We start from the raw sequence: 11,050 nt of genomic DNA, 5'->3' as shown, positions 1-11,050 counted from the left end.
AAATTTTCTTCCAACATTAAGCTGATATCATCATAATGGCTGGTAGAAATTGTCAGACTTTGGCACCCACCTTAGTCTAAATTTTGGTTCCGCACCCTGTATGCTCTAAAAATTGCGAGATTTTGGCGCAGTGGCAAACTCAGTTAGAGTATACTCTATTAGACTCAACTGGATACGTTAAACCGCTAAACAACTGGCCTTATACTACTTTTGATCTTTTCACTCTTAATGAGCTTAACATTCCACGACCTTTCTCCGTCTTGGACTGCTGGGGAGCCCATTCCCAGTAGCGATAGGGAAGTCCGAAAAAAATGAAGTACAAATTGCGTTACTTAGTCGAAAATTTGTTGTTGTAAGCTTAACTGTATTCTCAACAGACATTATTTCAACTTTGTAAAGATATGTCCTCTACCTCCCAAGGAACAAAAATACTAAGCCTTCTCTCTAGAACGACAGAGCCAAAAATGGGCTATTCCAAGGAGAACAATCCCCACCCCAAGGGCCACCACAAACCATTGGACAATTTGGAGGACCTTGTTGGGAGCCAAAACATCACTCTTGATCAAATTCAGGGTCATGTCATCCATCTCATAGCTCTCCTCGTACCAAAAGAGTGGCAGTAGCACCTTTCGAATGTGCTCCATTTGACTGATGTTGGTATCACTCTCCAAGTGCAGATTGAACTGAAACGCAAGCAAGATGATCTTGGCCTCTATGTCAGTAAACACATTGAAGTGTTTGCCCATTTGTTCCATGCCTACAATCAAAGACATGATTTATTTTTTCCCCCGTACCTGCAATCGCTTTTGGTATTGGACCACCATTCCCGTGTTGGGCTCGACTTTGATCCTCGTCTCATGAAATGGTGGATAAGATGACGAAAGCCCTTTCACGCTAGTTCGAAGGCCAGTGGGAGCTTGATAGAAATGTGGCAAAGACAAGGCCAAAGGCACCCCGTCCATACACGAGGTGATGTCCCACACCGCTTTGTGACAATAGCCGTGATATTGAGGATCCAAAAGACACTCCTCAACGTCCAATCGCTCGGAGCGAGGACTGGCTTTAACACAGGCACTCCAGTTGGTCCCAGCCTCTGCCTCCATGCAGAACCCCAAATTCCGTTTCGTATTGAAGAGCAGAGAATTTTCCGATATAACGTATCGGGTTACGGGAACACCCTGCACCATTTCGTCTCCCTGCTGAAATCAAAGATTCATATGAACAACATATTAACCAAATGTTGATGTGGACAACCTTTTGCGCACTTACCACTGGAATGAGCTCAATCGATCGACACAACTCTCTGTGGAACATCCAAAGGGGTTGGTCTTTGGTGATGAGAGGTGCAAATTGGAAACCGTCCGTTCCTCTTAACCAATTGCAAGCGTTGGAACCCTCAAAACCTCCATTGGGGGTCCACCAACGGACTGGTGTGAGGTCCCCAAACATGTCATTGGGGTCTGGTCCCCATTGCTGAATATGGAACATCTCTTCTATGTTCTTCAAGCCTCCTTTGATGGTGTAGAAACTGAAATGGAACGGAATTCTGTAGTAGCTTTAGATTCGATGCCAATTTCACTCTCAACTAACTCGGAAACATTGGAACTTTTTTGCAAAGCAAATCCCTCAGGGTAGAATCTTTCTGGTAGGTATTGCCACAAGTCAGAGTAGGACTCCCTAAACCATCGAAGACAGGGTGGATTCCATCCATGGAACAGGAACTTATCCACTTGCATAAATGTGACCACGCTATCCGGATGAGAGCCTTTCAATTGGATGGCGTTATTCAGATCGTGTAGGAAGTGCTGTGGGAACATCCGATGGGTGCGCCCCAAGTAGATCAAGGTGATCAAGGGTATGTTGATGAAGATCATACGATCCGTACTTTGGCACACCTCACAACTTCGTTCTGGATCAAACTTGTAGCGAGTGATGGTCTCGTAAGACAAAGTATCCGATTCAGCATGATATTGGAAATTGACTCGCTCTTTTTGGGATTGGAATGTATAGGGACCTCTTTGAACCACTTCGGGTTTATCACCATTCACAATTTCGCAAGAGTGGTCCAGACGGAAGAAAAAGAACCGGTTGAAGGAAGTACCTTTAGGGAATTCCTAGAATAAAGATCATCAAGACAAAAATGACAAGTTGGGTTGGAGGAAGATATAGAAAAATCAAATTAACATTGTTCACTTTCGTTCGAAACAGATTTAACAACTTACAAACGTTCGACGACCAACTGAATTACTATCATTCAGATTCAAATGTCGTTTAACTCTCCCCAGATTTGCAGCAGGCACAATCACATAAACCACGACGAGACCAATTATAGCCAATATGGTTCCCACCCCAACCACGAAGGTACCGATAAACTTGGCTTGACGGAATTTAAAGTTAAAACCAGAAGAGGAATGCCCATGAGGATTCCAGCTCTTGATCGTTTCCACTCCCATTCTCACTTGACAATAAGAGGTATGTACGTATGGGTAGGGTTTCGAGGAGGTAGCTGACTATATTTAGACTTGTTTAATGAGTCTCCAAGCTAACTAGCCAGCTATGGTACTCGGAATTCCCCCCCCCCCTTCCTCGACTACAACTCCATCTTATCAACACCCACGGTCTTAATCTCACGACAACATCATCAATTAATCCCATTGTAATTGCTGGCTGCCAAATATAAGTATAATGAACTCGCGCTGTGGGATCCAAGTTATGGAGACGGATTGCGAGAACATCGCCTCATTCTTTTTATCAAAATGTAATGCCAAAACTGTATGCCGTTCCGCGAGAAATAGAAACCGACCATGAAGGTGTGCTTTTTGGCATCCTGTGCAAGAATAAGTGGATGATAAATCAGGATTTATCTGATTGAAATACGTATATTCCAGTGCTTCAGTATTCTATTACTATAATATAAGCGTTCCAGAGCATTTCAATTTTTCACTATTGGAATCCCTGTTAAAAAATCACTATTTTTCTATTTACCATCTCATTTTCATCACATTTTAGTGAACTATATTTTCACAACACATTTCATGAATACCGGAAAACGAACATGAGTGGCGATTGATAGTGAAACGCGCGCTTCAACATCAACGATGCGAGCACCAAAGAACAGGAGCAGGGGTGGTTATTGATACAATAAAAGAGATGTCTAGAAGCGTCAGGGGACATGTGGTGCTCTGAAGTTGGACCACAAATGATGCTAGTTGTCTAGGAGTTTCGTTTATGTTTACTTTTTTAACAAGTAAAAGGTATTTCATTTTTTTCAGCCGGCTTGAAACATAAAAGGAACTCTAAGGGGAAGAGCTTTGAGGAAACTTTTCACATCATGTTTAATATCATATAAAGATTAATAGGTAAGAAATAGACAATTTATCAAATGAGGTGAAAAATATTAAAATCTAAGCAAATTAAAATATGATTTCATAAGGCTCAAAACGAAGTGTAGAGTGATAGAGCAGCAGACTTTAGCAAATATAATACAAAGAAAGTATGAGCAACCTCGTGCGTACTACTGCTCGCACGTAGAGGTAAGAAAATACGCAGGAAAAAAGGAGCGAAATCGGTATATTTTGAAGTACGAGTACAAGAATGAATTAGTACTCAGAGCATGGGTGCTTTACCAGTGATGCAAAAGGTATTGATGAAAACCTCACATTTTTAATGCGGGAAATCCTTTTGATGTGAACAGACCCGTTTGTAGATGTCGGCTTTACATCTAGTGATTGATTTTGCATTTGTGCTGATTAATCGATAGCATGAAACACCCCTTTATGAACAAAGTGGAATGTTCCAGTTTTTGTCAAAACTAGCTAACATATGCCTTGAGGATACTAAAAGTTGTCGATATAGGTTCAGAAATGAGTCCAATCACGAACTCTACATCATTCTTATTCAAATCATGTCAAAGGGTAAAAGACTCGTTATCAACTTCCGGAAAAAGGTGCTGGGCCAAACAAAAAGGTATAAATTATTGTAGATCGGGAGAAGGAAGAGATGGAAGACAAAATGACATATTTAGTATTAGACCATGCCCCTTTTCGAGATTGAACGTGAGTTGAGATCTAGGCTTGCAAATGTACAGCGGCTTTGGATGTCCTTGAACATATGAGAGTTTTTTCTCGGATGGTTTTGCGGATGTCTTCCGTTTTCCGAGGTGTGTCTGTGGGAGAGTCGGTACATTCTCTGATGAACTTATTGTTCCGCTAACGAGTTCGGCCAGACAAGAAACGGAGATGGTATCGTCGGCGATTGGGTTGATCCACAATGGTGATTGTGGCGTTCCATCATTTTGAAGTTGGGTCTTGGACCAGGACGATGGTGCCAACGGGAACCGATTCACGGGGTTTAGCTCATCGGTCGAAATTGAATCATCTTCTTTCGGAGTTCTGGAATCGGTGTTGATCGGCCTTATCCGCGACCAATTGCCGACGGGAATTGAAGGAGCGCCAATGGGACGGTAGGTGTAGATAACGTCTAAAAGTTTCCTTTTAGACGGAAGTTTCCAGGGAGTGGAGTCGAACCGTGGACCTCTCTCATACTAGGAAACTGTGCTAACCGCTACACCACATCTCCTCCCTTAATGATCTTGATATTCTGCATTTTTGATTTGACGTGTCATTAAATGTGAATTAACTGTCATTTTATAGTTGTTTTATCTACAAATGACTTCTGTTACAAAATAGAAATTGAACTTTTTGAATGAATGGTATCAAAAATCGTCTTTAAAAATCTTGAGAACGTAGATAAAAGTTACTTCACATATGTTCACCGTGAGACATTTCTGACGCAGCATGTAGAGCCGCATATTTTTTTAAATATTATTTTGGCTTGGGTTTTTGCCTGCCAGGGAAGTTCATCAACTCTATCTTGAAGAAGGGAACATTTTTGGAATGCTCTTTGTGTCCATAGTCGGTAACGTAGGGAAATCTACGATGGTGCGGAAGGTCATGGAGGTTTCCTGGAGTCCAATGTAGAAGTGGGCTTGTCTTTGTAAAGTGGCTTCCTTCTACCCTTCCAGAGATTTCTTTGTGGTAGTCTGCTCTATGTAGAGACTCTGTTATTGGTGGATATCAATGAGCCCAATGAAGGGGCCGGGCTTATTTTGAATAGTTAGCCAATAACATGTGAGGGAAATGATTCTAGGGCAAACTAAAATTTCGTTTTAGTTTTTCGGTGTGGGATTAAAATCCCACCTTCAGAAGGAAACTTCCTCAATTTTGTCAAGATTTCTTCCACAAAAGTGTGATTTGGATAAAATGTGGGAAGGAAATGATAATCTTTTTTACCAGCTATTTTCATGGCTTATCCTCTTCCCCGCTTGACCCCTTCCAGGAACCAATGAAATTCTCCGTCGACCGAAATTCACAACTCACAGAATGGTTGCGGCATAAGGCAAAGCGGTCAAGGAGATAAGCCACGAAAATATCTGCTTTTGAGATTTTTCTGGCTAAGCCCTTTCATATTGAATACGTGTTTCATCACAAAGTATGGTTTATCATGAATATATGCTTATGATTTTCTTCTAAAGGAGACGTTTGTTCCGCACAAAATCGATTACATTATTCTGATATGATATGGATAAGTGATGTACAAGATGAATGATTGCTCGCGAAACTGGGTTTATTGAAATGTCTTGAGAAATGTATCTTATCATTTGGAGTATTACGAAGTCGTTGGATTGCTCAAAATGTGTAATCCCTTTCGCAGTCCGCCATCAGCCAAATCGCCAACCCAATGCTCGCAGACTCCTTGTGAAATTCGGAGACACTCCCAACGAACAGAGTCTCAGAAATTGATCTGACACAATCTTGTAAACCCTTGATTACCCAAAAAAGATACTCCTGTAATTATTTGAAAATCCAAGACAATCTGCAGTGAAAAATACCACCCTCAAGAATCGATATCACCAAGATCAGGGTGGGCATTTCATTTTTGGACACTTTTGTCCACCCCTGTCCAAAAGTGTCCAAAAGTGTCCAAAAATAAGGGTGGACAAAAGTGGACAAAAGTGGACAAAAGTGGACAAAAGTGGACAAAAGTGGACAAACGTGTCCAAAAATACGAACCTTTAAAACTACAAATATAAAGGATATTCTGTATGAAACCTATCCTCTACTTCAAAAATTGCTCATTGATGGTTCCAAGAGCAAGATAAGTCTTTAAAACCTTTGCCATATACCTCTAACATACCCAAAAAAGGTATTTGAAAGACAGGTTCTTAACTCTTTTTTTCTTACGTTAGATTAGAAAGCAAGCAGGGAACAAAGTCTCCCTCTAGTAGAATGCAGCTGTTGCAAAGGATTCAAAAACTGAAATAGCTAAACATTATATTCTGGTTATCTGGCTTCATTTATTCAACATTATTAACTTTTTGCAAAAATGTTTTACTTAAAATCATCAGTCATTTGGGATTTCTTCTTAAAAAGTACTAATATTAAAAATTGAATTTCTTACGAATTGCTAAAATCTAATAATGACATATTTTCCTATACTTATGGTTTTTCTTCCATAAGTAAGTTAATTGAGACATTGTTAGGCATATTTTTAACTTTTAAAGATGCGCTTGATGTCAGGAAATGAGATTCCCAATGTTTCTTAAAGAAACATATATCTTAGTTTTTAGATGTATTATAAAAGTGTAATTCATGCACTCCTTATAAATATGTTATGTATATTACAAATATGAGAAGTATTATTGGATATTTGATATTCAGCTCCTAAGCTTTTTTAAAATTATTTTTTTTAAATCTTTGTTAAAATTACCCAGCCACCAAATGCCCTGATTATAGTGTGGCTTTGACTTATTAACATTCTGACGCCGCCGGGGTGGAGGTATAGCGGCGCCGCCCGACCGACGGGGAGGCCCGCCCTCAGACCGGCCGATCCGCCTCTTTTTCCGCCCTCGCATTCAATAGCGAGAAGCTGACCGAAGCTGGATTCTTCGATGATCAGCTTACCCCTCTGGTCTCACCAGTGAGACGACTGCCACAGTGGTTCCAAAGCCTTTTTTGAATTCCAACAGAAATATCCCAGTACATCTTGTTAACTATTAGCTATATGAGCGCCAAATTTGAGCCAGAATTCAATGAATTAATCACGTCAAAATTGCCTCTTATGGTTTTTGCAAGGAAGAAGACTGTCAAGATGGATATGCGCATTTCTCTCAATACTTGATAAGGTTTTTTGACCACCGTGATGAGACGGGTGAGACGAGAGGAGAGGAGACGACCGCATCCAAGAATCCAGCTCGAATCGGACGTTCGTTCGCTTAACGAGAGAGTGTGGGCACGGAGGCATGGAGTACGTCAGTATTGGAGTGGAAAGCTTTGTCAAAGATCGAAAGTCTTCTAGAGAGGTTTTTTAGAGCTATGAGTTATCACCTGATCAGATGCATTCCATATTCATGTTCAAGCACTCAATGAGGAGGTAACGCAAAACTGAAACGTCTTCTAGAGAGGTTTCAGAGCCTTCCACTCCACTACTGCCGTTCTCCATAATAGAGGAAGCAGCTCCTAGAGAGTGTGATGAAAGCTAGCCAGGAGGACTAGTTTTCAGAGCGAATCAGTGTCAGATGATCAGCTGCTACGGTAGAGTTTCTGATTGTAGAGGCGGAGCTTTCCATCAGCTAGAGTTGCACTGTCTACTGGTTACCGATTACGAATATTTGAGGGCAGCAAATTGAACAATGAAGGAGCCCGAGAAAGAAGAGAGTTGGACTTCATTGTTCGAACTAGCTTAGATTCACGAGGACTTGGAGGTGCTCTCAAAACGCACATTAAGCTTCTACGGTCACTACAATTGACCCTAAATCCTGGGTTGGGACAAAGCTTATGAATGCTTTTAAAAACGTTCAATATCAGATACCTTTCGTACCTTCTCTGAGTACTGTACAATCCCAACCTTTCTAACCTCTCCCAATACGAGAGCTCTCTCATATCCTCAATGTTCCTAGTAAAACATCTTTGGACCTGCTCGAGCTTTTGCAAACCTGCTGAACTCATTGGAGCCCAAATGGGGAGGCCTTAAGATGCGGCTGAACAATCGACTTGTACAGAGTTAGCATCGTGATACTATCTCTGGACTTAAACGTGCGATATATCCAACCACATGTTTGAAAAGCCTTATCAACTTTCAACTGGATATGCTCATCGAAATTTCCATTATCTTGGAGGACTACACCTAAATCCTTCATGGATGAGACCTGCTCAATGTCCTTACCTTCATCATCTAATAGTGGAGTGTCTAATGGCGTCGACCCAAAGGTCATTGAGCGAAATTTCATTCCATTCAGTGCCATGTTACTCGCAGCATCCCAGGAGTAGATTTGGTCTAGGACCTCTGCCAGACAACCGGAATCCTGACCATTCCTACCAACTACCATATTTGTATCCTCAGCATAAGAAGAGATACCGACATTCCAACTACCAAGCTTCTGAAGCGGAGCAATGAAGATAATGAAAAGCAGAGGACCCAAATGGATCCCTGAGGGACACCAGACTTGACATCATGTATGTCACCAAGGGATCCCTCAACCTTAACTAATTGTTTTCTACCAAAATGAAACTTCTGAGCCAATTGAGAACCTGCCTTGGATCCCAATCTCATGGAGCCTGTTAACTAAAAAGCCATGATCTACCTTGTCAAAGGCCTTGGCAAAGTTGAGATAAACTACATCGACTGATTCATGGCTCTCCAGTCTCTCAATAACCTGCTCAATATGCTCAATCAGTGGGGTAACCGTGCCGAAATGTGCTCGGAACCCGTGCTGGCTAGGAGGAAGGAATTCATGGATATCAAGAAATTCAACAAGTTCATGATCTTCTCAAACACCTTCGCAATATTCGAAGTGAGAGAAATCGGCCTGTAGTTACTGGGGAGTGACTTATCTCCCCTTTGAAAATTGGAACAATATGAGCTACCTTCAGAGAAGAGGGGAACTTGCCCTGGTCCAAGATGCAACGCATCAAGTACGAGAAAACAGGAGCAAGAAACCTGTGAGCATTTCATCAGAAACTGAGATGTCACTCCATCAGGGCCAGGGGAGCTCGAGGTCTCAAGTCCCTGATGGCCTCTAAAGCATCCTGATCTGTGACTACAAGATCATATAAATGCTCAACTTGACAAGCCTTGCCAGTCCCAACAAACTCATCAATAGAGCAATGTGCTGTTGCTCCTAAACTCAGTGGAGTTGAAAACACACTAGAGAACTGATCTCCAAGTATGTTGGCCATAGTCTCTACATTGTCTGTGGCTTCCCCATCGACCTCAAAAGGCCCTACAGGGTGTTTGATCTTTCTCTTAGAGTTTGCATAAGAGAAAAACGTCTTCGGATTCGACCTCACCTCTTGAACAACTCTTCTTTCCTTGTTCAACTGATCCTTGTTTGGCCATATAAACTCGAGCAATCCGATTTGGTAAGATTTTTTGGAAGATCAACAAACTGGCTTGGTCCGTACAAACTTAAGGTTGAGCCATAGCCCCCTTACGCAGCACGAAAAACGGCTTACATTCTGCACTTCAGAGGGCGTTTTGTCAATTAGCCTCTACCGAGTAAAGGGCCAATTGGGCCAATTACTTTTTATTGAATTATAATGCGTTTGTGTTGCTTATGACTAATTAATTCAAATTCTTATTTATAAGTAGTGCCCCAGGATACATAATGACAGGAAAAGAAATTGCGTTGAAGGCAATGCAAGAGCAGTTTATTTTGCTATGTACCGTGCCTTCTCCTGTTTTCTTTTGGCCGTGTGACGTTGCAAATAAGGACCCTCATAGAGGAAGCAACTCCTAGAGAGTGTGATGAGAGCTAACCAGGCGGACTAGTTTTCAGAGCGAATGAATGTCAGCTGACCGGCTGCTAAGGTATAGTTTCTGATTGTAGAGGCGATGCTTTCCATCAGCTAGAGTTGAAATCGTACATATATAGGTCGATTTCATGCAACCTTTGTCTTTCTCTTTTCTACACCTGAAAAGCAATTTTCTTTATCATCACAATCAATGCATGACCCATTGAGTTCTTGACATTTTTTTTTACATTGAGAATATAAAATTATTTCTTGATTAAAAAATACTTGCTATGAAGCCATTTTGACGGAATTTTAATACTGTATGTATGTTTTCAATTACAATGCCTTAAAATTTGCCAGAAACAACATATCGACTTTAAGATAAAAAATGAGCTACTAATTTAGGATGCTTACTTCCTGATGGAGTAGAAACGTCAGGACCCAGAGAGAAGTCATTATGATCATTTTGCAGCTTTTCAAGATACTTCAAATCAACTTCGTAAATACAGTTGAATGTCTTGATTGGTAATACAATTTAGATGTCTGTGTTGGTTCCACCCACTTGAAGTCTCCAATAGGTAGAGGCTGCATCATTGCCCAACCATAAAAAATGTTCATATCAACATAAGAAATATAACTCGAAGGTGTGTCTTTATCGTATGAATCACCCATATCTTTGTTGTTTGCTTTTGCATGTTTTGTTTCAATGTATGAAACACTGCCACAAATACCTCTACTTACAACATCAACATCAGTAATTAATTTTGATTTTACTTCAGTCTTTTTCAAAGCAGCTTGACAAGCCATTGATGACGCTGAACCAAAATGAAAAGGATCTAAACCCTAATTCTTCATACCCAACTGTCTGTATGAGTTACATACTTCAGCAAGCTGAAGAACATCTATTTTGAGGTAGAGTTCCAGATACTCCTGAAAATAATCTAAATCATGGAGTCTAAATACAGTGTTTTCATGACATTAAGATAGTGTTGGTATTCTTCATTGGGTACATATTCTTTAGTCAAATCATTAAAGAAATGTTCTTTTAACAATATCTTTTTTCTTTTCAGTTTATCTAAATTATCAAACCAAGCAGAAGGGAATACACCTTTCTTGAGAAGCATCTTGAATATCTCATCATTTTCATATTTCAATGACATAGTTGGAAATTTCTGCCTAAGGAAGTTTATGCTTGTAGTTTCTAAATGTTTAACAAAGTCAACAAAGGCTTCCCCACGATAACTTAATTTTTGTGAGGG

The 11,050-nt window shown here is 40.6% G+C and overlaps 1 protein-coding gene across 1 annotated transcript; it reads right to left on the bottom strand.

Annotated features, from left to right (window-relative positions):
- Window positions 1–242: 242 nt before the first annotated feature.
- On the bottom strand, window positions 243–2,637 carry LOC131880626 (lysosome membrane protein 2-like). Its single transcript, XM_059227304.1, has 5 exons — window positions 2,223–2,637; window positions 1,591–2,114; window positions 1,270–1,528; window positions 795–1,199; window positions 243–683 (listed from the first exon to the last, which is right to left on the bottom strand). The coding sequence occupies exons 1-5, from the start codon at window positions 2,451–2,453 to the stop codon at window positions 432–434; spliced, it is 1,671 nt and encodes a 556-aa protein (XP_059083287.1). The 5' UTR covers window positions 2,454–2,637; the 3' UTR covers window positions 243–431.
- Window positions 2,638–11,050: the final 8,413 nt, after the last annotated feature.

Source organism: Tigriopus californicus, chromosome 5 (assembly GCF_007210705.1).
Source record: "Tigriopus californicus strain San Diego chromosome 5, Tcal_SD_v2.1, whole genome shotgun sequence".
Taxonomy (NCBI): Eukaryota; Metazoa; Arthropoda; class Copepoda; order Harpacticoida; family Harpacticidae; genus Tigriopus; species Tigriopus californicus.
Note: the sequence above shows the minus strand (reverse complement) of the source record. Positions and strands in the feature narration are given on the sequence as shown.